Below are 27,933 nucleotides of genomic sequence, written 5' to 3'. Positions count from 1 at the left end.
AAGTCCAGGAACTGGTGGGATGAGTGCATCTACAGCTGTAGCAGTGCGTGGATCTTTGTTGGGGTTTTTTGATGATCATCTTCTGGCATGAGTCTTCCAGAGAGTGCAGATGTTGGAAGTTCTTTTTCATATCATATCTTAGTTCATTTTCGGGGTAGCCCAATTAGGCTTTGATCCTCTGTATAAACACAAACAGATCCTTTGCCTACACTTTTATATGCCCTTTATACTCTTGTGTAGAACTCATTGGAGGTTACCACTCAGGAACTGCCCTTTTTTATTTTTTATTTTTATTTTTTTTGGTATCACTAATCTACACTTACATGACGAATATTATGTTTACTAGGCTCTCCCTTATACCAGGTCCCCCCTATAAACCCTTTTACAGTCACTGTCCATCAGCATAGCAAAATGTTGTAGAATCACTACTTGCCTTCTCTGTGTTGTACAGCCCTCTCTTTTCTCCTACCCCCCCATGCATGCTAATCTTAATACCCCCCTACTTCTCCCTCCCCCTTATCCCTCCCTACCCACCCATCCTCCCCAGTCCCTTTCCTTTTGGTACCTGTTAGTCCATTCTTGAGTTCTGTGATTCTGCTGCTGTTTTGTTCCTTCAGTTTTTCCTTTGTTCTTATATTCCACAGATAAGTGAAATCATTTGGTATTTCTCTTTCTCCGCTTGGCTTGTTTCACTGAGCATAATACCCTCCAGCTCCATCCATGTTGCTGCAAATGGTTGGATTTGCCCTTTTCTTATGGCTGAGTAGTATTCCATTGTGTATATGTACCACATCTTCTTTATCCATTCATCTATCGATGGACATTTAGGTTGCTTCCAATTCTTGGCTATTGTAAATAGTGCTGTGATAAACATAGGGGTGCACTGATCTTTCTCATACTTGATTGCTGCATTCTTAGTATAAATTCCTAGGAGTGCAATTCCTGGGTCAAATGGTAGGTCTGTTTTGAGCATTTTGATGTACCTCCATACTGCTTTCCACAATGGTTGAACTAACTTACATTCCCACCAGCAGTGTAGGCGGGTTCCCCTTTCTCCACAGCCTCGCCAACATTTGTTGTTCTCTGTCTTTTGGATGGCAGCCATCCTTACTGGTGTGAGGTGATACCTCATTGTAGTTTTTTTTTTTTTTTAATAATTATTTTTTATTGAAGGGTAGTTGACACACAGTATTACATTACATGAGTTTCAAGTGTACAACACAGTGGTAGAACATTTATATACATAATTCTAGGTTCCAGCTATCACCCTACCAAGCTGTTACAATATCTTGACTATATTCCTTATGCTGTACATTACATCCTGGTTACTAATTTATTTTACCATTGGAAGTCTGTCCTTTTTTTTTTTTTTTTTTTTTGTGAGGGCATCTCTCATATTTATTGATCAAATGGTTGTTAACGACAATAAAATTCTGTATAGGGGAGTCAATGCTCAATGCACAATCATTATTCCACCCCAAGCCTAATTTTTGTCAGTCTCCAATCTTCTGAGGCATAACAAACAAGTTTTTACATGTAGAACAAATTCTTACATAATGAATAAGTTACATAGTGAACAGTACAAGGGCAGTCATCACAGAAACTTTCGGTTTTGCTCATGCATTATGAACTATAAACAGTCAGTTCAAATATGAATACTCATTTGGTTTTTATACTTGATTTATATGTGGATACCACATTTCTCTCTTTATTATTATTATTTTTAATAAAATGCTGAACTGGTAGGTAGATACAAGATAAAGGTAGAAAACATAGTTTAGTGTTGTAAGAGAGCACATGTAGATGATCAGGTGTGTGCCTGTAGACTATGTGTTAATCCAAGCTAGACCAGGGCAATAAAACATCCACGTATGCAGAAGATTTCTCTCAGAACAGGGGGGTGAGGTTCTAAGCCTCACCTCTGTTGATCCCCAATTTCTCACCTGATGGCCCCCCTGCGACTGTGCCTGTCTTAGGTTGTTCCTCCCTTGAGGAATCTTACCCGTCTCTGGCTAACCAGTCATCTTCCGGGGCCATACAGGGAAATGTGAAGTTGGTAAGTGAGAGGGAAGCCTTATTGTTTGAAATGGTTAGCTTTTTATTTCTTTGCATATTTATGCCCTGTAGCTTCTATGCCCAGCATTTGTCTTGAGGTATCTTTACCACTTGGAAGAATTATGATACTCGGTAAATTTGATATGAGGCACGAATTCTATTTAAGGGTTGTAATTAGGAAGGAAGAAGAAAAGCTATAGAAGTAGCAGGCGGCAGAAAACCTGGGAAGATTGATTATTTCTTTGACATATCTTCTTGTAGAGTAACTTCAGCATGGATAGGTTTTAAGCTACTACTTAAATTGCGCACAACATTAACATAATAGGAGTACAGTTACATAACCAAAGCATACCTGTAATTACCAGCCATCTCCATTTCTTGTGAAACCAAGAAAACCAGTTAGGCACCTTAGGCATTTGTGAAAACTTATCTATGATATGGTGGATATTGTCCAACTGAACTTGAACAGTCTGAGAGAAATCATACAAATTAAAACAACCCATTCCTGGGGACTGTTCACATGCCATATGTTCTTTTAACAATAAATAGTTTGTAGTTGTAAGACTTTGGAGCGCTACAATTTGCACTTCTCCAAATTCTTGATTGAGTTCCAACAGTATAGATCCAGTCAAATTTGTTGTTTTACTGTATGCACAGGCCAGCTTAGATATCTCCTTCCTCATTCCCATGGCAAGTCCAGGAACTGGTGGGATGAGTGCATCTACAGCTGTAGCAGTGCGTGGATCTTTGTTGGGGTTTTTTGATGGTCATCTTCTGGCATGAGTCTTCCAGAGACTGCAGATGTTGGAAGTTGTTTTTCATATCGTATCTTAGTTCATTTTCGGGGTAGCCCAATTAGGCTTTGATCCTCTGTATAAACACAAACAGACCCTTTGCCTACACTTTTATATGCCCTTTATACCCTTGAGTAGAACTCGTTGGAGGTTACCACACAGGAACTGCCCTTTTTTTTTTTTTTTTTTTTGCTATCACTAATCTACACTTACATGACGAATATTATGTTTACTAGGCTCTCCCCTATACCAGGTCTCCCCTATAAACCCCTTTACAGTCACTGTCCATCAGCATAGCAAAATGTTGTAGAATCACTACTTGCCTTCTCTGTGTTGTACAGCCCTCCCTTTTCTCCTACCCCCCCATGCATGTTAATCTTAATACCCCCCTACTTCTCCCCCCCTTATCCCTCCCTACCCACCCATCCTCCCCAGTCCCTTTCCCTTTGGTACCTGTTAGTCCATTCTTGAGTTCTGTGATTCTGCTGCTGTTTTGTTCCTTCAGTTTTTCCTTTGTTCTTATATTCCACAGATAAGTGAAATCATTTGGTATTTCTCTTTCTCCGCTTGGCTTGTTTCACTGAGCATAATACCCTCCAGCTCCATCCATGTTGCTGCAAATGATTGGATTTGCCCTTTTCTTATAGCTGAGTAGTATTCCATTGTGTATATGTACCACATCTTCTTTATCCATTCATCTATTGATGGACATTTAGGTTGCTTCCAATTCTTGGCTATTGTAAATAGTGCTGTGATAAACATAGGGGTGCATCTGTCTTTCTCAAACTTGATTGCTGCATTCTTAGGGTAAATTCCTAGGAGTGCAATTCCTGGGTCAAATGGTAAGTCTGTTTTGAGCATTTTGATGTACCTCCATACTGCTTTCCACAATGGTTGAACTAACTTACATTCCCACCAGCAGTGTAGGAGGGTTCCCCTTTCTCCACAGCCTCGCCAACATTTGTTGTTGTTTGTCTTTTGGATGGCAGCCATCCTTACTGGTGTGAGGTGATACCTCATTGTAGTTTTAATTTGCATTTCTCTGATAATTAGCGATGTGGAGCATCTTTTCATGTGTCTGTTGGCCATCTGTATTTCTTTTTTGGAGAACTGTCTGTTCAGTTCCTCTGCCCATTTTTTAATTGGGTTATTTGTTTTTTGTTTGTTGAGGCGTGAGAGCTCCTTATATATTCTGGACGTCAAGCCTTTATCGGATGTGTCATTTTCAAATATATTCTCCCATACTGTAGGGATCCTTCTTGTTCTATTGATGGTGTCTTTTGCTGTACAGAAGCTTTTCAGCTTAATATAGTCCCACTTACTCATTTTTGCTGTTGTTTTCCTTGCCCGGGGAGATATGTTCAAGAAGAGGTCACTCATGTTTATGTCTAAGAGGTTTTGCCTATGTTTTCTTCCAAGAGTTTAATGGTTTCATGACATACATTCAGGTCTTTTATCCATTTGGAGTTTACTTTTGTATATGGGGTTAGACAATGGTCCAGTTTCATTCTCCTACATGTAGCTGTCCAGTTTTGCCAGCACCATCTGTTGAAGAGACTCTCATTTTGCCATTGTATGTCCATGGCACCTTTATCAAATATTAATTGACCATATATGTCTGGGTTAATGTCTGGATTCTCTAGTCTGTTCCATTGGTCTGTGGCTCTGCTCTTGTGCCAGTACCAAATTGTCTTGATTACTATGGCTTTATAGTAGAGCTTGAAGTTGGGGAGTGAACTTTATTCTTCTTTCTCAGGATTGCTTTGGCTATTCGGGGTCTTTGGTGTTTCCATATGAATTTTTGAATTGTTTGTTCCAGTTCATTGAAGAATGTTGCTGGTAGTTTCATAGGGATTGCATCAAATCTGTATATTGCTTTGGGCAGGATGGCCATTTTAACGATATTAATTCTTCCTAGCCACGAGCATGGGATGAGTTTCCATCTGTTAGTGTCCCCTTTAATTTCTCTTAAGAGTGACTTGTAGTTTTCAGAGTATAAGTCTTTCACTTCTTTGGTTAGGTTTATTCCTAGGTATTTTATTTTTTTGGATGCAATTGTGAATGGAGTTGTTTTCCTGATTTCTCTTTCTGTTGGTTCATTGTTAGTATATAGGAAAGCCACAGATTTCTGTGTGTTGATTTTGTATCCTGCAACTTTGCTGTATTCCGATATCAGTTCTAGTAGTTTTGGGGTGGAGTCTTTAGGGTTTTTTATGTACAGTATCATGTCATCTGCAAATAGTGACAGTTTAACTTCTTCTTTACCAATCTGGATTCCTTGTATTTCTTTATTTTGTCTGATTGCCGTGGCTAGGACCTCCAGTACTATGTTAAATAACAGTGGAGAGAGTGGGCATCCCTGTCTAGTTCCCGATCTCAGAGGAAATGCTTTCAGCTTCTCGCTGTTCAATATAATGTTGGCTGTGGGTTTATCATAGATGGCCTTTATTATGTTGAGGTACTTGCCCTCTATTCCCATTTTGCTGAGAGTTTTTAACATGAATGGATGTTGAACTTTCTCAAATGCTTTTTCAGCATCTATGGAGATGATCATGTGGTTTTTGTCTTTCTTTTTGTTGATGTGGTGGATGATGTTGATGGACTTTCGAATGTTGTACCATCCTTGCATCCCTGGAATGAATCCCACTTGGTCATGGTGTATGATCCTTTTGATGTATTTTTGAATTCGGTTTGCTAATATTTTGTTGAGTATTTTTGCATCTACGTTCATCAGGGATATTGGTCTGTAGTTTTCTTTTTTGGTGGGGTCTTTGCCTGGTTTTGGTATTAGGGTGATGTTAGCTTCATAGAATGAGTTTGGGAGTATCCCCTCCTCCTCTATTTTTTGGAAAACTTTAAGGAGAATGGGTATTATGTCTTCGCTGTATGTCTGATAAAATTCCGAGGTAAATCCATCTGGCCCGGGGGTTTTGTTCTATGGTAGTTTTTTGATTACCTCTTCAATTTCGTTGCTGGTAATTGGTCTGTTTAGATTTTCTGTTTCTTCCTGGGTCAATCTTGGAAGGTTATATTTTTCTAGGAAGTTGTCCATTTCTCCTAGGTTTCCCAGCTTGTTAGCATATAGGTTTTCATAGTATTCTCCAATAATTCTTTGCATTTCCGTGGGGTCCGTCGTGATTTTTCCTTTCTCGTTTCTGATACTGTTGATTTGTGTTGATTCTCTTTTCTTCTTAATAAGTCTGGCTAGAGGCTTATCTATTTTGTTTATTTTCTCGAAGAACCAGCTCTTGGTTTCATTGATTTTTGCTATTGTTTTATTCTTCTCAATTTTATTTATTTCTTCTCTGATCTTTATTATGTCCCTCCTTCTGCTGACGTTAGGCCTCATCTGTTCTTCTTTTTCCAATTTCGATAATTGTGACATTAGACCGTTGATTTGGGATTGCTCTTCCTTTTTTAAATATGCTTGGATTGCTATATACTTTCCTCTTAACACTGCTTTTGCTGTGTCCCACAGAAGTTGGGGCTTAGTGTTGTTGTTGTCATTTGTTTCCATATATTGCTGGATCTCCATTTTGATTTGGTCATTGATCCATTGATTATTTAGGAGCGTGTTGTTAAGCCTCCATGTGTTTGTGAGCCTCTTTGCTTTCTTTGTACAGTTTATTTCTAGTTTTATGCCTTTGTGGTCTGAAAAGTTGGTTGGTAGGATTTCAATCTTTTGGAATTTTCTGAGGCTCTTTTTGTGGCCTAGTATGTGGTCTATTCTGGAGAATGTTCCATGTGCACTTGAGAAGAATGTATATCCCGCTGCTTTTGGATGTAGAGTTTATTGATGTCTATTAGGTCCATCTGCTCTACTGTGTTGTTCAGTGCTTCCGTGTCCTTACTTATTTTCTGCCCAGTGGGTCTATCCTTTGGGGTGAGTGGTGTGTTGAAGTCTCCTAGAATGAATGCATTGCAGTCTATATCCCCCTTTAGTTCTGTTAGTATTTGTTTCACATATGCTGGTGCTCCTGTGTTGGGTGCATATATATTTAGAATGGTTATATCCTCTTGTTTGACTGAGCCCTTTATCATTATGTAGTGTCCTTCTTTATCTCTTGTTACTTTCTTTGTTTTGAAGTCTATTTTGTCTGATATTAGTACTGCAACCCCTGCTTTCTTCTCACTGTTGTTTGCTTGAAATATGTTTTTCCATCCCTTGACTTTTAGTCTGTACATGTCTTTGGGTTTGAGGTGAGTTTCTTGTAAGCAGCATATAGATGGGTCTTGCTTTTTTATCCATTCTGTTACTCTGTGTCTTTTGATTGGTGCATTCAACCCATTAACATTTAGGGTGACTATTGAAAGATATGTACTTATTGCCATTGCAGGCTTTAAATTCGTGGTTACCAAAGGTTCAAGGTTAGCCTCTTTAGTATCTTACTGCCTAACTTAGCTCGCTTATTGAGCTGTTATATACACTGTCTGGAGATTCTTTTCTTCTCTCCCTTCTTGTTCCTCCTCCTCGATTCTTCATATGTTGGGTGTTTTGTGCTGTGCTCTTTCTAGGAGTGCTCCCATCTAGAGCAGTCCCTGTAAGATGTTCTGTAGAGGTGGTTTGTGGAAAGCAAATTCCCTCAGCTTTTGTTTGTCTGGGAATTGTTTAATCCCACCGTCATATTTGAATGATAGTCGTGCTGGATACAGTATCCTTGGTTCAAGGCCCTTCTGTTTCATTGTATTAAATATATCATGCCATTCTCTTCTGGCCTGTAGGGTTTCTGTTGAGAAATCTGACGTTAGCCTGATGGGTTTCCCTTTATAGGTGACCTTTTTCTCTCTAGCTGCCTTTAACACTCTTTCCTTGTCCTTGATCTTTGCCATTTTAATTATTATGTGTCTTGGTGTTGCCCTTCTTGGATCCTTTCTGTTGGGGGTTCTGTGTATTTCCGTGGTCTGTTTGATTACTTCCTCCCCCAGTGTGGGGAAGTTTTCAGCAATTATTTCTTCTAAGATACTTTCCATCTCTTTGCCTCTCTCTTCTTCTTCTGGGACCCCTATAATACGGATATTGCTCCTTTTAGATTGGTCACACAGTTCTCTTAATATTGTTTCATTCCTGGAGATCCTTTTGTCTCTCTCTATGTCAGCTTCTATGCGTTCCTGTTCTCTGATTTCAATTCCATCAATGGCCTCTTGCATTCTATCCATTCTGCTTATAAACCCTTCCAGAGTTTGTTTCATTTCTGCGATCTCCTTTCTGGCATCTGTGATCTCTTTCCGGACTTCATCCCATTTTTCTTGCGTATTTCTCTGCATCTCTGTCAGCATGTTTATGATTCTTATTTTGAATTCTTTGTCAGGAAGACTGGTTAGGTCTGTCTCCTTCTCTGGTGTTGTCTCTGTGATCTTTGTCTGCCTGTAGCTTTGCCTTTTCATGGTGATAGGAATAGTCTGCAGAACTGGGACGAGTGACGGCTGGAAGGACTTCCTTTCTTGTTGGTTTGTGGCCCTCCTCTCCTGGGAGAGCAGCGACCTCTAGTGGCTTGTGCTGCGCAGCTGCGCGCAGACAGGGTTTCTGCTTCCTGCCCGGCTGCTATGGAGTTAATCTCCGCTGTTGCTGTGGGCATGGCCTGGCTCGGGCAGCTACTCCAAAATGGTGGAGTCGCGTTGGAGCAGGAGCTGCTGGGAGGCTATTTATCTCCGTAAGGGGCCTCCCTGCTCCCTGCAGCCCAGGGGTTAGGGTGCCCAGAGATCCCGGATTCCCTACCTCTGGATTAAGTGACCCGCCCTGCCCCTTTAAGACTTCCAAAAAGCACCCGCCAAAACAAAACAACGACCACAAAAAAAAACAAGAAAAAAAATTTTTTAATTAAAAAAAAAAAAAAAATTTTTAATTAAAAAAAAAAGGTGGTCGTTCGTTTTTCTTTATTCTCCGGTGCCAGCCTCAGGCCTCTGCTCACCGGTCTTTCTGCCCTGTTTCCCTAATATTGGGGTCCCTGTCCCTTTAAGACTTCCAAAAAGCGCTCGCCAAAACAAAGCAGCAAAAAAGCAAAAAAAAAAAAAAAAATGGTCGCGCGCTTTTCTTATGTCCTCTGTCGCCCAACCTTCAGTGCCTGCTCACTGTTCTTGCTGCCCTGTTTTCCCAGTATCGAGGGCCCTGCACTCTGGCCCGGATGGTGGGGCTGGGTGTTCGGCAGCCCTGGGCTCCATCTCCCTCCCGCTCTGCCTATTCTTCTCCCGCCGGGAGCTGGGGGGAGGGGCGCTCGGCTCCCGCGGGGCCGGGGCTTGTATCTTACCCCCTTCGCGAGGCGCTGGGTTCTCTCAGGTGCGGATGTGGTCTGGATATTGTCCTGTGTCGTCTGGTCTTTATTCTAGGAAGGGTTGTCTTTGTTATATTTTCATAGATATATGTTGTTTTGGGAGGAGATTTCCGCTGCTCTACTCACGCCGCCATCTTCCGCCCCCTCCTCCATTACTCTGTTTCTTTAAGATGGTTTTAAGAAACCCAAATATAAGTTGCTTGTTGAAACTAGGGATTAAAATATTTCCAAATCTAAAGTATTATATTTACTAGTCTTTAAAAAGGAGAACCAGTAGACTTTCTCAACACATGGAAATACACATACACACAGTATCGTTAAATGAAAATATTACATGAAAATAGTATATACACGGTAATTATGACATAAAAACCCTTTTATGTCATTGACAAAATTAGAAGCAAATTTGAAGCAATGTGGTAGTTGAATTAGTACTCACTGAGCTTCTGTTCTTTACAAATCTGGAAAATTTTTCTTGGTAAATATTAAGTCTTTCCACATATGCACATTTAAGGTACATTTAAGATGAGTTTCTTGAGAAGGTAAATGTTCAAGAGGAATAAACAGGAGTTGATGAGGGAGATCTTAATTTGCATTTTTCCTGCTTTAAATGCCTGAAATATCTTGGGTATAATGTCGCGTGAATAAGGCTTTTAGTTTTTAATGTGATATGACTTCAACATTCTCTTTTTTCCAGAGTCTATAAAACCTTTGCTATTAATGGCCATTACTTCTCATTTTTCTCTACCAAATTTACTAAGGAAGAAAAATATGTTGAGACTTCCATTTGTCTGCTTAAATCTTTTCTGTTGTCTGGCAATAAACTTCACTCCTCTTACACCTGAACCCACCCACCTGGAGAGGGGCACTAGGTGAGCCTCCTTGAACATGGTGCTTTATATAGTGCAGCTTCTACCATCAGCCTGCTTCCCTCACTGTAGATGGCGCATAAAATGTTTAACTGGGAAAACACAGACCTGCACTATTTCGAGGTGAATCAAATAACCAGCATAAACCCATGCAGTTGACCCTCCTGGGCCTTCAAGGGCTCCAGATGTGGAATAAAACCCCGCTCGGGTCCCAGCTATGATTCAACACAGCCACTGTCCACTCCGGCCTAAATCCTGATGGGAAATATTCAAGGCAGGCTGGGGCTTCTTGGAGCACAGCACGGAGTCCAGGATTCTCCCAGAGAGTTGAGAGTTGAAATGTCTTCAGCTTGAACCACAGGTAGTGAACTGGAAGACCCCATTTCCCAAGACACGGTTGCTTGCCATTTCCTCACCTGTCCTACCCTCCCTCAGTATCTTCTCTTCCCCTACCAGGGAGATAAGAATGTTATCCCCTACCCTGATTGAGAATGCGAGCTGGACAGAGCATGGACCCCATTCCCAATGTGTCATAGCCACACCATGGAGCTCCACTGTATCGGCAGAGCCAGATGCAGGAGTCAGATCTCCTGATTCCTAGAGCAAAGGCTTTTCCCTACTCTGCGGCCATCCCTTCCATTATTATTCCAGGCCGCAGGGGTATCCACACACCTCCCTTTGCCAGCAGAGTTCTTGTCGAATTCCTTCCTGTGAAAGGGAAAACAAGCTCATCCAGAATCAAAAGTGCACTTCCAAGCCAAGCTTCCCAAATCTGGGGTTGTCACTGTGCGGGTGACTAGAAAAAGGTGAAAGAGTGGAGTGTTGTATCATCCTTTTAACTTGTAACATACTTTACAGATTGCTCACTTAACACAGCTCATAAATTCTGCCTGCGTCTCACAAGCCATTTGTTTACTATCTTGGCTTAACACATCTTATGAGTTTCATCCATTCTATTTGTTTTTCTCATCTTCCATAGAATTGAATATTCTCAAATCCTACTGCAAACACACATTGTAATCAGAAAGACCTAGGGAAAAATATAAGATTAAAAAGAAACGAAGGAAACATTTGATTTATAGTGACAGGAGAAAGAGAAACCAAACAAGAGAGTATCTGAATCACAGTAAAGTGGACTTTTGAGCAGAAAATGGTGGATGCTAAGGGCTGGCAAAGTACCATAGATAGTTCTCCAGGATTTATCAGGAGCCTCCCGTCTGTGATGTGGTTTCTGCTCCTTTGACACAGATAAGTCACAAGGAGTAGAAGCGTATCCCAAGAAGCCATCCTTCCCAACCACCCTCTACCCATGTCCGGCCCACACTGGCTGGAAATCGTACTTGGGATAAAAAGAAGGATGGGGACCTTGGGACTGGCATGTGGACAGAGGAGGTGACTGAAGAAGGGGCAGGAGGCTGCTCACAGAGCCATGGGAAAGAGTGCACAGCACCATGGGATTAGTGCTCTGTGTGAACATGTTTGTTACATGACATATTTTGAGAAGCACATCAACACAGCAGAAGGGTTCATATCCTGGACCCTGAATAATAAGAACCACAAGCTAATTGTCCAATTCAAGCATGGTCTCCTGGGACTGCTGCAGTTCAAAGTACCACAGACTGGGTGGTCTAAAACAGCAGGCATTTGTTATCCCACAGTTCTGGGTGCTAGAAATCTGAGACCAAGATGTCAGAAGGAGGGTTCCTTCTGAGAGACCTGAGGGGTAATCTGTTCCATGGCTCTCTTTGAGCTTCCAGTGGCCGCTGGTGGTCCTGGTGTTCTTCAGCTTGCAGAAGCATCACTCTGCTTTCCTCCTCCATCACCACATGGCCTTCCCCTTGTCTGTTTCTGTGTCTCTTCCTCCTCTTCTTATAAGGACCCAGTCCCATTAGGGATGCATCCTACTCCAGTGTAACCTCATCCTAACTAATTACATCTGCAATGAACTTAGAGAAAAATAAGGTCACATTCTTGTCTAATTAGACAAGAACTTAGGCCTTTAACATATCTCTTTGGGGACACAATTCCACTCATAACAGTTCATAGCTGAAAAATATAAATTTTATTTTATTTATTTTGAACTCTCATTCTCTGTATGGTAGTAGGAACTATAACACTCTGAACATGAGGAAGATTACTTGAGCTTTGAGTTTTTTAATTTGAAAGAAAGATGGTAGGTGTGTGTGTGTGTGTGTGTGTGTGTGTGTGTGTGTGTAAATAATACAAAGTGTTAGCAATGATTATCTCATAATAGTTATCTTGAGGGGAGGTGACAGCTATTTTCATTTCTACAGTGTAAATTACCAAAATGCTCAAATTTTGTAACAAATATGTACTACTTCATAGTCACCAAAAACAAGAAGGTATATTTTCAAGTGACTAATGAGAGAGAAGTATGGCTTTTCCCTCCCTCACAACCTCCAGATTCAGAGTCTGTTTAGGAGACAGGGTGACGATCATGACGGGTGAGGAAGCAAGCAGGGAACGAGGCCGTATGACATTTGAAAAATCATATTCAATGCTATAGTTGCATTGATGTGGTTTGTCTTTAGACATTCTTCTCAATTTATTTTTAATTTTAAAATAACATTGGGAGAGGGGCGGAAGATGGCGGCGTGAGTAGAGCAGCGGAAATCTCCTCCCAAAACAACATATATCTATGAAAATGTAACAAAGACGACCCTTCCTAGAATAAAGACCAGAGGACACAGGACAATATCCAGACCACATCCGCACCTGAGAGAACCCAGCGCCTCGCGAAGGGGGTAAGATACGAGCCCCGGCCCCACGGGAGCCGAGCGCCCCTCCCCCCAGCTCCCGGCGGGAGAAGAGCAGGCAGAGCGGGAGGGAGACGGAGCCCAGGGCTGCCGAACACCCAGCCCCCGCCATCCGGGCCAGAGTGCAGGGCGCTCGATACTAGGAAAACAGGGCAGCAAGAACAGTGAGCGGGCACCGGAGGCCGGGTGCTGGAGGACATAAGAAAAGCGCGTGACCATTTTTTTTTTTTTTTTGCTTTTTTGCTGCTTTGTTTTGGCGAGCGCTTTTTGGAAGTCTTAAAGGGATAGGGACCCCAATACTAGGGAAACAGGGCAGCAAGACCGGTGAGCAGAGGCCTGAGGCTGGCACCGGAGAATAAAGAAAAACCAGCGACCACCTTTTTTTTTTTTAATTAAATATTTTTTTTTTTTTTTTTTTTTTTTAGTGGTCGTTTTGTTTTGACGGGTGCTTTTTGGAAGTCTTAAAGGGGCAGGGCGGGACACTTAATCCAGAGGTAAGGAATCCGGGGATCTCTGGGCACCCTAACCCCTGGGCTGCAGGGAGCAGGGATGCCCCTCATGGAGATAAATAGCCTCCCAGCCGCTCCTGCTCCAACGCGATTCCACCATTTTGGAGTAGCTGCCCGAGCCAGGCCACGCCCACAGCAACAGCGGAGATTAACTCCATAGCAGCCCGGCAGGAAGGAGAAACCCTGTCAGCGCACAGCTGCCCAGCACAAGCCACTAGAGGTCGCTGTTCTCCCAGGAGAGGAGGGCCACAAACCAACAAGAAAGGAAGTCCTTCCAGCCGTCACTCTTCTCAGCTCTGCAAACTATTCCTATCACCATGAAAAGGCAAAGCTACAGGCAGACAAAGATCACAGAGACAACACCAGAGAAGGAGACAGACCTAACCAGTCTTCCTGACAAAGAATTCAAAATAAGAATCATAAACATGCTGACAGAGATGCAGAGAAATACGCAAGAGAAATGGGATGAAGTCCGGAGGGAGATCACAGATGCCAGAAAGGAGATCGCAGAAATGAAACAAACTCTGGAAGGGTTTATAAGCAGAATGGATAGAATGCAAGAGGCCATTGATGGAATTGAAATCAGAGAACAGGAACGCATAGAAGCTGACATAGAGAGAGAGAGACAAAAGGATCTCCAGGAATGAAACAATATTAAGAGAACTGTGTGACCAATCCAAAAGGAACAATATCTGTATTATAGGGGTCCCAGAAGAAGAAGAGAGAGGAAAAGAGATGGAAAGTATCTTAGATGAAATAATTGCTGAAAACTTCCCCAAACTGGGGGAGGAAATAATCGAACAGACCACGGAAATACACAGAACCCCCAACAGAAAGGATCCAAGAAGGACAACACCAAGACACATAATAATTAAAATGGCAAAGATCAAGGACAAGGAAAAAGTGTTAAAGGCAGCTAGAGAGAAAAAGGTCACCTATAAAGGAAAACCCATTAGGCTAACGTCAGATTTCTCGACAGAAACCCTACAGGCCAGAAGAGAATGGCATGATATATTTAATACAATGAAACAGAAGGGCCTCGAACCAAGGATACTGTATCCAGCACGACTATCATTCAGATATGATGGTGGGATTAAACAATTCCCAAACAAACAAAAGCTGAGGGAATTTGCTTCCCACAAACCACCTCTACAGGACATCTTACAGGGACTGCTCCAGATGGGAGCACTCCTAGAAAGAGCACAGAACAAAACACCCAACATATGAAGAATGGAGGAGGAGGAATAAGAAGGGAGAGAAGAAAAGAATCTCCAGACAGTGTATATAACAGCTCAATAAGTGAGCTAAGTTAAGCAGTAAGATACTAAAGAGGCTAACCTTGAACCTTTGGTAACCACGAATTTAAAGCCTGCAATGGCAATAAGTACATATCTTTCAATAGTCACCCTAAATGTTAATGGGTTGAATGCACCAATCAAAAGACACAGAGTAACAGAATGGATAAAAAAGCAAGACCCATCTATATGCTGCTTACAAGAAACTCACCTCAAACCCAAAGACATGTACAGACTAAAAGTCAAGGGATGGAAAAACATATTTCAAGCAAACAACAGTGAGAAGAAAGCAGGGGTTGCAGTACTAATATCAGACAAAATAGACTTCAAAACAAAGAAAGTAACAAGAGATAAAGAAGGACACTACATAATGAAAAAGGTCTCAGTCAAACAAGAGGATATAACCATTCTAAATATATATGCACCCAACACAGGAGCACCAGCATATGTGAAACAAATACTAACAGAACTAAAGGGGGAAATAGATTGCAATGCATTCATTCTAGGAGACTTCAACACACCACTCACCCCAAAGGATAGATCCACCGGGCAGAAAATAAGTAAGGACACGGAAGCACTGAACAACACAGTAGAGCAGATGGACCTAATAGACATCTATAGAGCACTACATCCAAAAGCAGCAGGATATACATTCTTCTCAAGTGCACATGGAACATTCTCCAGAATAGACCACATACTAGGCCACAAAAAGAGCCTCAGAAAATTCCAAAAGATTGAAATCCTACCAACCAACTTTTCAGACCACAAAGGCATAAAACTAGAAATAAACTGTACAAAGAAAGCAAAGAGGCTCACAAACACATGGAGGCTTAACAACACGCTCCTAAATAATCAATGGATCAATGACCAAATCAAAATGGAGATCCAGCAATATATGGAAACAAATGACAACAACAACACTAAGCCCCAACTTCTGTGGGACACAGCAAAAGCAGTGTTAAGAGGAAAGTATATAGCAATCCAAGCATATTTAAAAAAGGAAGAGCAATCCCAAATCAACGGTCTAATGTCACAATTATCGAAATTGGAAAAAGAAGAACAGATGAGGCCTAACGTCAGCAGAAGGAGGGACATAATAAAGATCAGAGAAGAAATAAATAAAATTGAGAAGAATAAAACAATAGCAAAAATTAATGAAACCTAGAGCTGGTTCTTCGAGAAAATAAACAAAATAGATAAGCCTCTAGCCAGACTTATTAAGAGGAAAAGAGAGTCAACACAAATCAACAGTATCAGAAATGAGAAAGGAAAAATCACGACGGACCCCACAGAAATACAAAGAATTATTAGAGAATACTATGAAAACCTATACGCTAACAAGCTGGGAAACCTAGGAGAAATGGACAACTTCCTAGAAAAATACAACCTTCCAAGATTGACCCAGGAAGAAACAGAAAATCTAAACAGACCAATTACCAGAACGAAATTGAAGCGGTAATCAAAAAACTACCAAAGAACAAAACCCCCGGGCCAGATGGATTTACCTCAGAATTTTATCAGACATACAGGGAAGACATAATACCCATTCTCCTTAAAGTTTTCCAAAAAATAGAGGAGGAGGGGATACTCCCAAACTCATTCTATGAAGCTAACATCACCCTAATACCAAAACCAGGCAAAGACCCCACCAAAAAAGAAAACTACAGACCAATATCCCTGATGAACGTAGATGCAAAAATACTCAACAAAATATTAGCAAACCGAATTCAAAACTACATCAAAAGGATCATACACCATGACCAAGTGGGATTCATCCCAGGGATGCAAGGATGGTACAACATTCGAAAGTCCATCAACATCATCCACCACATCAACAAAAAGAAAGACAAAAACCACATGATCATCTCCATAGATGCTGAGAAAGCATTTGAGAAAGTTCAACATCCATTCATGATAAAAACTCTCAGCAAAATGGGACTAGAGGGCAAGTACCTCAACATAATAAAGGCCATCTATGATAAACCCACAGCCAACATTATATTGAACAGCGAGAAGCTGAAAGCATTTCCTCTGAGATCGGGAACTAGACAGGGATGCCCACTCTCTCCACTGTTATTTAACATAGTACTGGAGGTCCTAGCCATGGCAATCAGACAAAACAAAGAAATACAAGGAATCCAGATTGGTAAAGAAGAAGTTAAACTGTCACTATTTGCAGATGACATGATACTGTACATAAAAAACCCTAAAGACTCCACCCCAAAACTACTAGAACTGATATCGGAATACAGCAAAGTTGCAGGATACAAAATCAACACACAGAAATCTGTGGCTTTCCTATACACCAACAATGAACCAACAGAAAGAGAAATCAGGAAAACAACTCCATTCACAATTGCATCAAAAAAAATAAAATACCTAGGAATAAACCTAACCAAAGAAGTGAAAGACTTATACTCTGAAAACTACAAGTCACTCTTAAGAGAAATTAAAGGGGACACTAACAGATGGAAACTCATCCCATGCTCATGGCTAGGAAGAATTAATATCGTCAAAATGGCCATCCTGCCCAAAGCAATATACAGATTTGATGCAATCCCTATGAAACTACCAGCAACATTCTTCAATGAACTGGAACAAATAATTCAAAAATTCATATGGAAACACCAAAGACCCCGAATAGCCAAAGCAATCCTGAGAAAGAAGAATAAAGTAGGGGGGATCTCACTCCCCAACTTCAAGCTCTACTATAAAGCCATAGTAATCAAGACAATTTGGTACTGGCACAAGAGCAGAGCCACAGACCAATGGAACAGACTAGAGAATGCAGACATTAACCCAGACATATATGGTCAATTAATATTTGATAAAGGTGCCATGGACATACAATGGCAAAATGACAGTCTCTTCAACAGATGGTGCTGGCAAAACTGGACAGCTACATGTAGGAGAATGAAACTGGACCATTGTCTAACCCCATATACAAAAGTAAACTCCAAATGGATAAAAGACCTGAATGTATGTCATGAAACCATTAAACTCTTGGAAGAAAACATAGGCAAAACCTCTTAGACATAAACATGAGTGACCTCTTCTTGAACATATCTCCCCGGGCAAGGAAAACAACAGCAAAAATGAACAAGTGGGACTATATTAACCTGAAAAGCTTCTGTACAGCAAAAGACAACATCAATAGAACAAAAAGAATCCCTACAGTATGAGAGAATATATTTGAAAATGACACATCCGATAAAGACTTGACGTCCAGAATATATAAAGAGCTCACACGCCTCAATAAACAAAAAACAAATAACCCAATTAAAAAATGGGCAGAGGAACTGAACAGACAGTTCTCCAAAAAAGAAATACAGATGGCCAACAGACACATGAAAAGATGCTCCACATCGCTAATTATCAGAGAAATGCAAATTAAAACTACAATGAGGTATCACCTCACACCAGTAAGGATGGCTGCCATCCAAAAGACAAACAACAACAAATGTTGGTGAGGCTGTGGAGAAAGGGGAACCCTCCTACACTGCTGGTGGGAATGTAAGTTAGTTCAACCATTGTGGAAAGCAGTATGGAGGTACATCAAAATGCTCAAAACAGACTTACCATTTGACCCAGGAATTGCACTCCTAGGAATTTACCCTAAGAATGCAGCAATCAAGTATGAGAAAGATCAGTGCACCCCTATGTTTATCGCAGCACTATTTACAATAGCCAAGAATTGGAAGCAACCTAAATGTCCATCAATAGATGAATGGATAAAGAAGATGTGGTACATATACACAATGGAATACTACTCAGCCATAAGAAAAGGGCGAATCCAACCATTTGCAGCAACATGGATGGAGCTGGAGGGTATTATGCTCAGTGAAACAAGCCAAGCGGAGGAAGAGAAATACCAAATGATTTCACTTATCTGTGGAATATAAGAACAAAGGAAAAACTGAAGGAACAAAACAGTACCGGAATCACAGAACTCAAGAATGGACTAACAGGTACCAAAGGGAAAGGGACTGGGGAGGATGGGTGGGTAGGGAGGGATAAGGGGGGGAGAAATAGGGGGGTATTAAGATTAACATGCATGGGGGGTAGGAGAAAAGGGAGGGCTGTACAACACAGAGAAGGCAAGTAGTGATTCTACAACATTTTGCTATGCTGATGGACAGTGACTGTAAAGGAGTCTATAGGGGGGACCTGGTATAGGGGAGAGCCTAGTAAACATAATATTCGTCATGTAAATGTAGATTAGTGATACCAAGAGAAAAAAAAAAAGGGCAGTTCCTGTGTGGTAACCTCCAATGAGTTCTACACAAGGGTATAAAGGGCATATAAAAGTGTAGGCAGAGGGTCTGTTTGCGTTTATACAGAGGATCAAAGCCTAATTGGGCTACCCTGAAAATGAACTAAGATACGATATGAAAAAGAACTTGCAACATCAGCACTCTCTGGAAGACTCATGCCAGAAGATGATCATCAAAAAACCCCAACAAAGATCCACGCACTGCTACAGCTGTAGATGTACTCATCCCAACAGTTCCTGGACTTGCCATGGGAATGAGGAAGGAGATATCTAAGCTGGCCTGTGCATACAGTAAAACAACAAATTTGACTGGATCTATACTGTTGGAACTCAATCAAGAATTAGGAGAAGTGCAAATTGTAGCGCTCCAAAATCTTACAACTACAGACTATTTACTGTTAAAAGAACATAAGGGATGTGAACATTCCCTTATGGGTTGTTTTAATTTGTCTGATTTCTCTCAGACTGTTCAAGTTCAGTTGGACAATATCCACCATATCATAGATAAGTTTTCACAAATGCCTAAGGTGCCTAACTGGTTTTCTTGGTTTCACTGGAGATGGCTGGTAATTACAGATATGCTTTGGTTATGTAACTATACTCCTATTATGTTAATGTGTGTGCGTAATTTAAGTAGTAGCTTAAAACCTATACATGCTGAAGTTACTCTACAAGAAGATATGTCAAAGAAATAATCAATCTTCCCATGTTTTCTTCCGCCTGCTACTTCTATAGCTTTTCTTCTTTCTTCCTAATTACAACCCTTAAATAGAATTCGTGCCTCATATCAAATTTACTGAGTATCATAATTCTTCCAAGTGGTAAAGATACCTCAAGACAAATGCTGGGCATAGAAGCTACAGGGCATAAATATGCAAAGAAATAAAAAGCTAACCATTTCAAACAATAAGGCTTCTCTCTCACTTACCAACTCTACATTTCCCTGTATGGCCCCGGAAGATGACTGGTTAGCCAGAGACGGGTAAGATTCCTCAAGGGAGGAACAACCTAAGACAGGCACAGTCGCAGGGGGGTCATCAGGTGAGAAATTGGGGATCAACAGAGGTGAGGCTTAGAACCTCACCCCCCCTGTTCTGAGAGAAATCTTCTGCATACATGGATGTTTAATTGCCCTTGTCTAGCTTGGATTAACACATAGTCTATAGGCACACACCTGATCATCTACATTTGCTCTCTTACAACACTAAACTATGTTTTCTACCTTTATTTTGTATCTACCTACCACTTCAGCATTTTATTAAAAATAATAATAATAAAGAGAGAAATGTGGTGACCACATATAAATCAAATATAAAAACCAAATGAGTATTCATATTTGAACTGACTGTTTATAGTTCATAATGCATGAGCAAAACCAAAAGTTTCTGTGATGACTGCCCTTGTACTGTTCACTATGTAACTTATTCATTATGTAAGAATTTGTTCTCCATGTAAGAACTTGTTTGTTATGCCTCAGAAGATTGGAGACTGACGAAAATTAGGCTTGGGGTGGATTAATGATTGTGCATTGAGCATTGACTCCCCTATACAGAATTTTATTGTCGTTAACAACCATTTGATCAATAAATATGAGAGATGCCCTCACAAAAAAAAAAAAAAAAAGGACAGACTTCCAATGGTAAAATAAATAAGTAACCGGGATGTAATGTATAGCATAAGGAATATAGTCAAGATATTTTAACAGCTTGGTAGGGTGATAGCTGGAACCTAGAATTATGTATATAAGTGTTTTATCACTGTGTTGTACACTTGAAACTAATGTAATGTAATACTGTGCATCAACTACCCTTCAATAAAAAATAATTATCTAAAAAAAATAAAATAAAATAAAATAAAATAACATTGAAGGAAGACTCAAGGTTTTCACATTCATCATAAGGCAGCATCATTTTTCAATGTTGAGAAATACAAAAGCACATGGAGGAGACAATGTTAGGCATGTGAGATAAACTGCTTCTTGTAGACAGGCATTGAGGTTTCCCATTGGCCAAGGTAAAAAGGGAAATTGGCTTTCAGAGTTTTTATCCAAACTAGGATTCCCAGGTAAAATACAAGACATCGAATTTCAGATACGTAAAGAATAATTTTTAAGTGTAAGTACATCTCAAACATTGTAGGGGATATACTTATACTAAAAATTATTCCTTGTTTACCAGAAATTCAATGTTTACATATTCATTTTTTTATTGTGGCAAAATACAAATAACATAAAATTTACCATCTCAACCATTTTTAAACGCACAGTTCAGTAGTGTTAAGTTGTATGCACATCATTGTGCAACTGATCTCCAGAACTTTTTCATCTTGCAAAACTGAAACTCTACCCATTAAACAGTAATTCCATATTTCCTCCTCCCCCCAGCCCCTGGCAACCACCTTTTTATGTTTTCTTTCTATGAGTTTGACAACCCTAAATACCTCATACAAGTGGAATAATACAGTATTTATCTTCTTGTGAAACTGGCTTGTTTCACTTGGCATGATGTCCTCAAGTTTCGTCCATGTCATAGTATGTTGCAGAATTTCCTTTTTTAAGGCTGAATAGTATTCTATTGTAGATATATACCACATTTTGTTTATTGAAACTCAAATGTAACTGGGCATCCTTTGTTTTTCATTTGCTAAATCTGGCAATCTTATACTGAACACCTCAGTCTAGATAAGCTTTCTCTAGAAATTAAACCAGAGAATAGTTTATCCCAGAGGACATTTCTAAAAGGATCGATAAGGGGACACAGGTGGCAACATTTTTTTCTTCTGTGATTTTGTATAAACCATAGAAGTGTGGCTCAAATGAATCCTAATTTTAATAGTACTCTGTGTTAGATCTTAAACTGGAGTCTGTGCAAGAGCAGCAAGGGGTCTGTGAACCCCTTGAAATCATAGGCGAGGCTGAGTGTATGTGTACCTTTGTGGGGAAAGGAACCATAATTAGATTTTTAAGGGTATCAGGAGGTGAGGAGGCACCACTGTATTATCTGAGGGCATAGCTTTGAACTTGAGGAAGGCATTTTTGCTGGGGGCTTGGGTATTATTACTTTTCAGAAAATGGATTTCTTTAATATCTAAACTAAAATATGAAGGAAATCTCAGCAAATTTAAAAGAATGGAAAGTTTACCCATTTACCGAGGCACCCCTTTCAAATGAGGGATGAGTGTGACGGCCTCGCGTTCTGCATCTTCCACAGAAGCTGAATGGAAGCCCGTTTGTGAGTGATGCTGATCTTTGTGAATTTTCTGATGATAGTTAAATTTCAGAGGCATATGCTTTAAATGCCAAAATTCCTTAAAGACAGAGATTAAGAAAGAGAGAGAGAGAGACAGAGAACAAGCAAGGGATTATTTTATGACCTGTGGAAAACAAATGACTATTGTGATAATTACTTTATTTTTTCCTTCAGAAATCCTTCTTCAGCTTACCAACAGCTCTTACTGATGAGTTAAACTGGCCCCAACTCTCCGGTGCTACTGGATTTCTGGACTCTTCTAGCGGGTATGTATGTTTGCCTGTCCTCAAACATTTCAATCTATCTCTATAAGGAGAGAACAGGAGATGAAGCTTGCTCCCAAGATGCTGAAATGAGAATTATTAGGAACTGCTTCTAGAACATGCGTGACATACAATGAACTCACCACTCACATAGAGTCCACCAGGCAGTAGGATGTAATGCAAATTATATTTTAGCCGTGCTGGTAAGGAAGACTATTCCTGCTATGACCTTGGATGGAAAATACTCAAATACATTGATGAAATTTTCTGACTCAAGGGACAAAGAAGTTCACTCGATTATTTACTCTCAGGAATTAATATTTATAAAGGTAATGGCTAAAATTAATAGATAAGTCTCAAGGTCCTAGAATCATCCTGGCTATAGTAGTCTGGATTTGAAGATAGAGACAATGCATGGTGAGTCTTGGTGACACACAAGCACAGTTAGCTGTGTGTGACTGGGTGTTGACTTGCAGTCTGGAAACAGACATTCATAGTCTCAACAGCCATTTTTAAAATTTAATGGAGGACATTGCAGAGCATGAATAATTAATTTGATCATTATCTTTAGTCATTCATTTTAAAAATACTTTTAAAATACTTGCTACCTAATCAGGCACAGATGTTTTCAAGGTAAATAAGGCTTGTCCCATCTCTGCAATTACAATCAAGGAGGACAGATGAGACAAACGTGTAAATAAAGGTAATACGAGGTAGCTGTACCCAACGGCAACTCTCAACCTAGAGCTTCAGGGTTCACTGGAGAAAGTATTCATGGAGGTAATCAACAGCCACTTCCTTTTGGGGTGTTAGGCAAGGGTCCAAACCCTAAAGGATTTAGCAGGTTGGAGCAATGAAAGAGGTAGAGAAGAAACTAGGACACATGACCAACCTTCAGGAAGTCGTACTCAAATCTGTGTGGGAATCATCTGTCAATATAGGGAAAGCAGAGGAGATATGTTTTCAAGGTCAGGTATCAGTTTTCATGTTTAATCATGTAAAAAATTAGGCTTGTTCGTCTCATTAACGTAATAATATTAATGGTTATCAACAGGAAGGAGAGTAAGAAGTAAGCTTCTAGAGGCATCACTATATGCCAAGCACTGCACTGAATATTTTGTAGAGATTTTCTCACTTCATCTCTTTGGCAAGTAGGTGGTGTTATTTTCTGCCCTTCACAGTTGAGGAATTGAAGGGTAAGTAGGCAGGTTAAGGAACCTGACCAAGCACACATCAGTAAGAAGTGGTGGGATCTGTGTTATACTCTACCAGAGAGTAATCCAGTCAGCAAGCAGCTCGCAACCTCCTAGCCCACAGCTCGCAACCTTTATGTGCTGTGGCCATCCTACCTGTGGCAGGTGGCTCGCTTTAGCCACTGCCCCTTTTTTCAGAGCACAGCTATGGGATCAGGAAATGACTAGGAACCAAAAAAGCCCTCCCCCAGTGGCAATATGGCATGAGTTGCTTCAGATGTTGATCCTCTGCCTGTTATCCCTTCCAAGGATCTCAAACTCCCAGCAGTCTGGGGAATCAGAACCCTTGCCAGCAACAGTCTTCCTTCTCCTCTACCGCACCAGGTCACGGGGCTCTGGAATTTTAGATATTGCCTTTAAATAAGAAGTCCTTCCTTCTTGAGGCTTTCGTATTGTTCCCAACCCTTCTTCACATGTTACTGGGTCTTGGCTTCTTTAACATCAGTAGTATTTTCCTGTTACGTTAATTGCTTTTGAAGGTGATCTGAACATGAAGTACTATTTTTAGTCTTTAAAAAATACTTTCTTTTTCCCATTTACAGTTACAGCTCTCTTCCTATTGTCACCCCCGCAGCTACCAACCTCACAGAGATTTTTTTCCTTTGACTTAGTCAATTGCTTTCTGAATCACATTGTAAAAACAAAACAAAGCACATGGTTTTAAGGGATATTACTTTTTGAATTTTCTGAAGCCCAAGAGTCAAGAGAACAGATTTGCTCATGTTGACTCAACTGAAGGATATAGATTTACAAAGCTAAGCAGATTGTATGTATCTTTTAATGCATGCACATAATTTCAATTAGAATTAATCCCCTCATAAAGAGATATTAAATTTAGAGGGGGTGAGTGTATAATGAAGAAAGAAAGGGAAGCCACCATCTTCTCTCCCAACTGCACCTTTTGCTTTCAAAGGTACATTTTCCAAAGAACACTGTTAATACCCAAAGTGTAAAACTGATCATGACATAGGAAAAATTCTATCCCATGTTGATGAGCATTTGAACTCAAAGGGACATTTGCTCAAAATGCCTGGGGAAGATGACCACATCTCTCAGCAGTGCTTCTAGATCAATATTCTTTTCATTCTCCTGATTCCACCAGAAGAGGACCCCCGCCATATGCTGATCTCTAATTTTTTTTTACACACTTTATAACTCTTTGTTATGAAGGAGACTGGCCTAGCATAGGTTATCTTCAGGTGTAATTAGCATGAGGGTAAATGAGACAGTTTAACAGGAACTATTGCTGTGAGGGACATACTGGCAACAGACACATAGGGACTGTCATATTGCTATGTTTCTGCTTAGTGGAGGGATCCAGTGCAATGCAGATTTCAGAAAGAAAATTTCCATTTCTGATAAAAGAAATGGAATCTATTGTTTCCCATTCCAACTGGGAGGCAGAGAACACAGGTAGAATATATAGAAACAGGGCAAAAAGAACACGTGAAGAGAGACAGCTAGATAGCTTGGGGCGCCACAGATGCAGAGAGAGAACAGCCTCTGCAGGTAGGTGAATGACCAGCTCTGGTGTGCACCTCATTAGAAATACAACAGAGATGGATAATACCAAGCATCAGTGTTGAGCAAGTTGCATAAGCAGACTACGAGTCTTCTGCAAATAGCTGTCCAGAGCCTAATACAATAAGCATAGACTAGCTCAGGATAAAGATGATTTTCATATAAGCTACACCTAGACAGACACTTCCTTTGTGGGAAGGCATCAGATCTCTCTGTATAGCTCTTGCAAGAATTATAAACCATGTTTTTCTGAAGACTCACAACTTTTCCTCTCCCGTTCAGCCACTGCCTTTCTTCTAAGGAAGATCTGTCAGCCTTGCTGGGCTGATAAGATGACAAGTAGAAATTGCTATAGGATTGGAGGTCTGGCAGGATTTCCCATTGAAAAAGGAGCAAACCCCTGTTCTAGGGACAGAAGAGATGCAGAAAGGAAGAGGGAGACTGGTGCCCCCTGCTATCTCCCCAACAAAAACTAGAAAGAATTGAACAGAGTCTGCTTGGGAGGAGGACCTAAGTTCGGGTGGAGTTTGGGGAAAATCAGATTTAGGAGATGTGGGGCAACCATCGGTGAGCCCTAAGTAGACAGAGATGGTTTCTACCAGTTTAGCTGGTTCTGGCGAATGGACCCTCTTTTATTCTTCGTATGTCTCTAGTGAAGATTTTAACTAATTGGCAGTTAATTTTAAACATTAGACTGCTATTTTCTCTATGGCAACTTTGTGAGGCTTCAAGTCAAAAGGTGGCTGAATTTTATCGGATCCATGTATAAATTTTAGCTGCTATTGAAAGTATATAACAAACTGTCTCCATTTCTCATTCATAACTCGTTCCTTTTGTTCTTGTAACAGAAGCCTTGACTTAGAGAAACTTCGAAGTATTTTTATACAAAGTTGGATTGGGAGGATGGCAGTTAAATATTTTCTTAATTCTAATGTTGACAGTGGAGTATAAATAAGACTCTCCCAGAAAGCTGCCTTAGCCAGGCAGCATTTGTGTGTGTTGTGGCCTAGGTGGAACATTCAGCATCCCTGGACCTCATTTATATGATGGAGTTGAGTTGCACCTTGCAATCTCTGAAGTTCTCTCCAACGTTCAAGTTTAGTGGTTGTAGGACAACATGATGTTAAAGTCCTCACTCCACTTTATGCTGCTGCTTGATTTAGAAGCACTGGAGGAAATTTGAGGTGGATATGCTCCTGCTTCTCTCCACCAAATCTGCTTTTCTCCACTCCTTGACTAGCTGTGCCTTGAGACAAGATATACTTATTTTAAGGATCAGACCCTGAGTGTTCCAGGAGCCATGCTTCTCTTGGGCCATGTGTACTCTGCAATAAAGGTTGAGCTCATACATAGTTAAGGCCTGCATTGTGTGATATTGGGTGCTTGACTGGCTGTTAGTTAAACTGGTACTCCATGATTGCCCTTTATATGTTCTATTTCCTCCAAGGAAACCCAGAGAAGGAGAGAGGTGATTCCAATTCCTTAACAAAAATAACCACCTGAACTTGGTTCCCCCTTTCTGGAAGTGGGGCCAGGAAATAGTCCAGTCAGTTGGGTTTTGCAGGCCACAGCTAAATTAGATTAGAGATCTTCAGAGCTAGGGGGGAAGAGGGGGCTGGGAAGAAAAGCAGGGCCACAACAAAGCTTTATAAAAAAAACATATGTAAGAAGCTGAAGTTAGCCATAAAAGGCATCATAATCAAGAACCAAAGCAATTACCAGAGTTACCGTATCAAGCTGGAGAGAGAAGAGTGAGATCAGTGGGTCAACCTAGCAAAGTAGATGGAATTTTCTAGAGTAAATTTTGCTCCCTCTGTTCTCTGGCTTAAAATTGCTGTTTTGGGTCAGAAACACAGCAAACGCTTAGAAAGAACTAGACAAAGCCATTGTTATAAGTGTCACCGTAATGTTATTCAGGGACATTTAAACAGACGTCTTTGATGAGAGGTGTCCTAGAATCTGAGTGTTAAAGGTTATCTATTCTCTTCAACCCAATAAACATTATATGAGAGAACAATTTTGAATAATGGTGTATAGTTCAAAACCAAGTCACTTGGGACCTTAAAAACAGAAAATTGAAGAGAAGGGATTTGCAGCTAAGATTTGCTAACCTAATTTCATATTTCAAAAAAAAGACATTTAAGTACTAAACACTAATGGGCTTAATAACCTTATTAAATCCATTATTCAAAAAGTACATGTGATGTAATTGCAAATGATTAGCCATCTTATAATTATGCTTTGCAAACCAAGTAATTACCCTGAGAGTTGGTCATTTGAAGTTGGGTGAGGCTGATGGCAGTGGCATATAGTTTACATCAGTGATTCTCCCAGTATGGTCCATGGTTCACTGAGTGAGAGGGTCTCTAAGACCCTTTCAGGCAGTCCACAGGTAAAAACTATCCTCACAATACCAGAACAGTGATGCCTTTTGCAATGTGTAGCCATTTGTACCCATGGCGTGAAAGCAATGGTTGTCAGCAACTGCTGACACCTGAGCATGAATCAAAGCAGTGGCACCCAGCCATATTAACAGTCATGTGGTTTTCACCTCCATGCACTCTTGGTTGGAAAGAAGTCCCTTGAAAATGTCGCCTTTGAAGCAGAAAAATGTTATGTGTTTTATTAAAGGACATGATTTTTTTAGTAATTTCATCTGATGAAATGGGAAGTATGCCTAAAGTATTTCTGCTACATAACAAAACACGATGTTTGTTCTAAGGAAAAGCACAGCATGAGTGAGTTGAAAGCTGATTTGTCAGTTTTTCATTGAATGCCTGTTTTACTGAAAAAGACTGGAAAACAAA

At 40.4% G+C, this 27,933-nt stretch overlaps 1 protein-coding gene across 1 annotated transcript in view; it reads left to right on the top strand.

Annotated features, from left to right (window-relative positions):
* AOAH (acyloxyacyl hydrolase) overlaps window positions 1–27,933 on the top strand; it is a 185,005-nt gene that overhangs the window by 94,050 nt on the left and 63,022 nt on the right. Inside the window, exon 12 of the mRNA XM_036897455.2 lies at window positions 22,264–22,355. Within this exon, the coding sequence (XP_036753350.2) occupies window positions 22,264–22,355 (92 nt within the window). The remainder of the gene's footprint in view (window positions 1–22,263; window positions 22,356–27,933) is intronic.

Source organism: Manis pentadactyla, chromosome 7 (assembly GCF_030020395.1).
Source record: "Manis pentadactyla isolate mManPen7 chromosome 7, mManPen7.hap1, whole genome shotgun sequence".
NCBI lineage: Eukaryota > Metazoa > Chordata > Mammalia > Pholidota > Manidae > Manis > Manis pentadactyla.
Note: the sequence above shows the minus strand (reverse complement) of the source record. Positions and strands in the feature narration are given on the sequence as shown.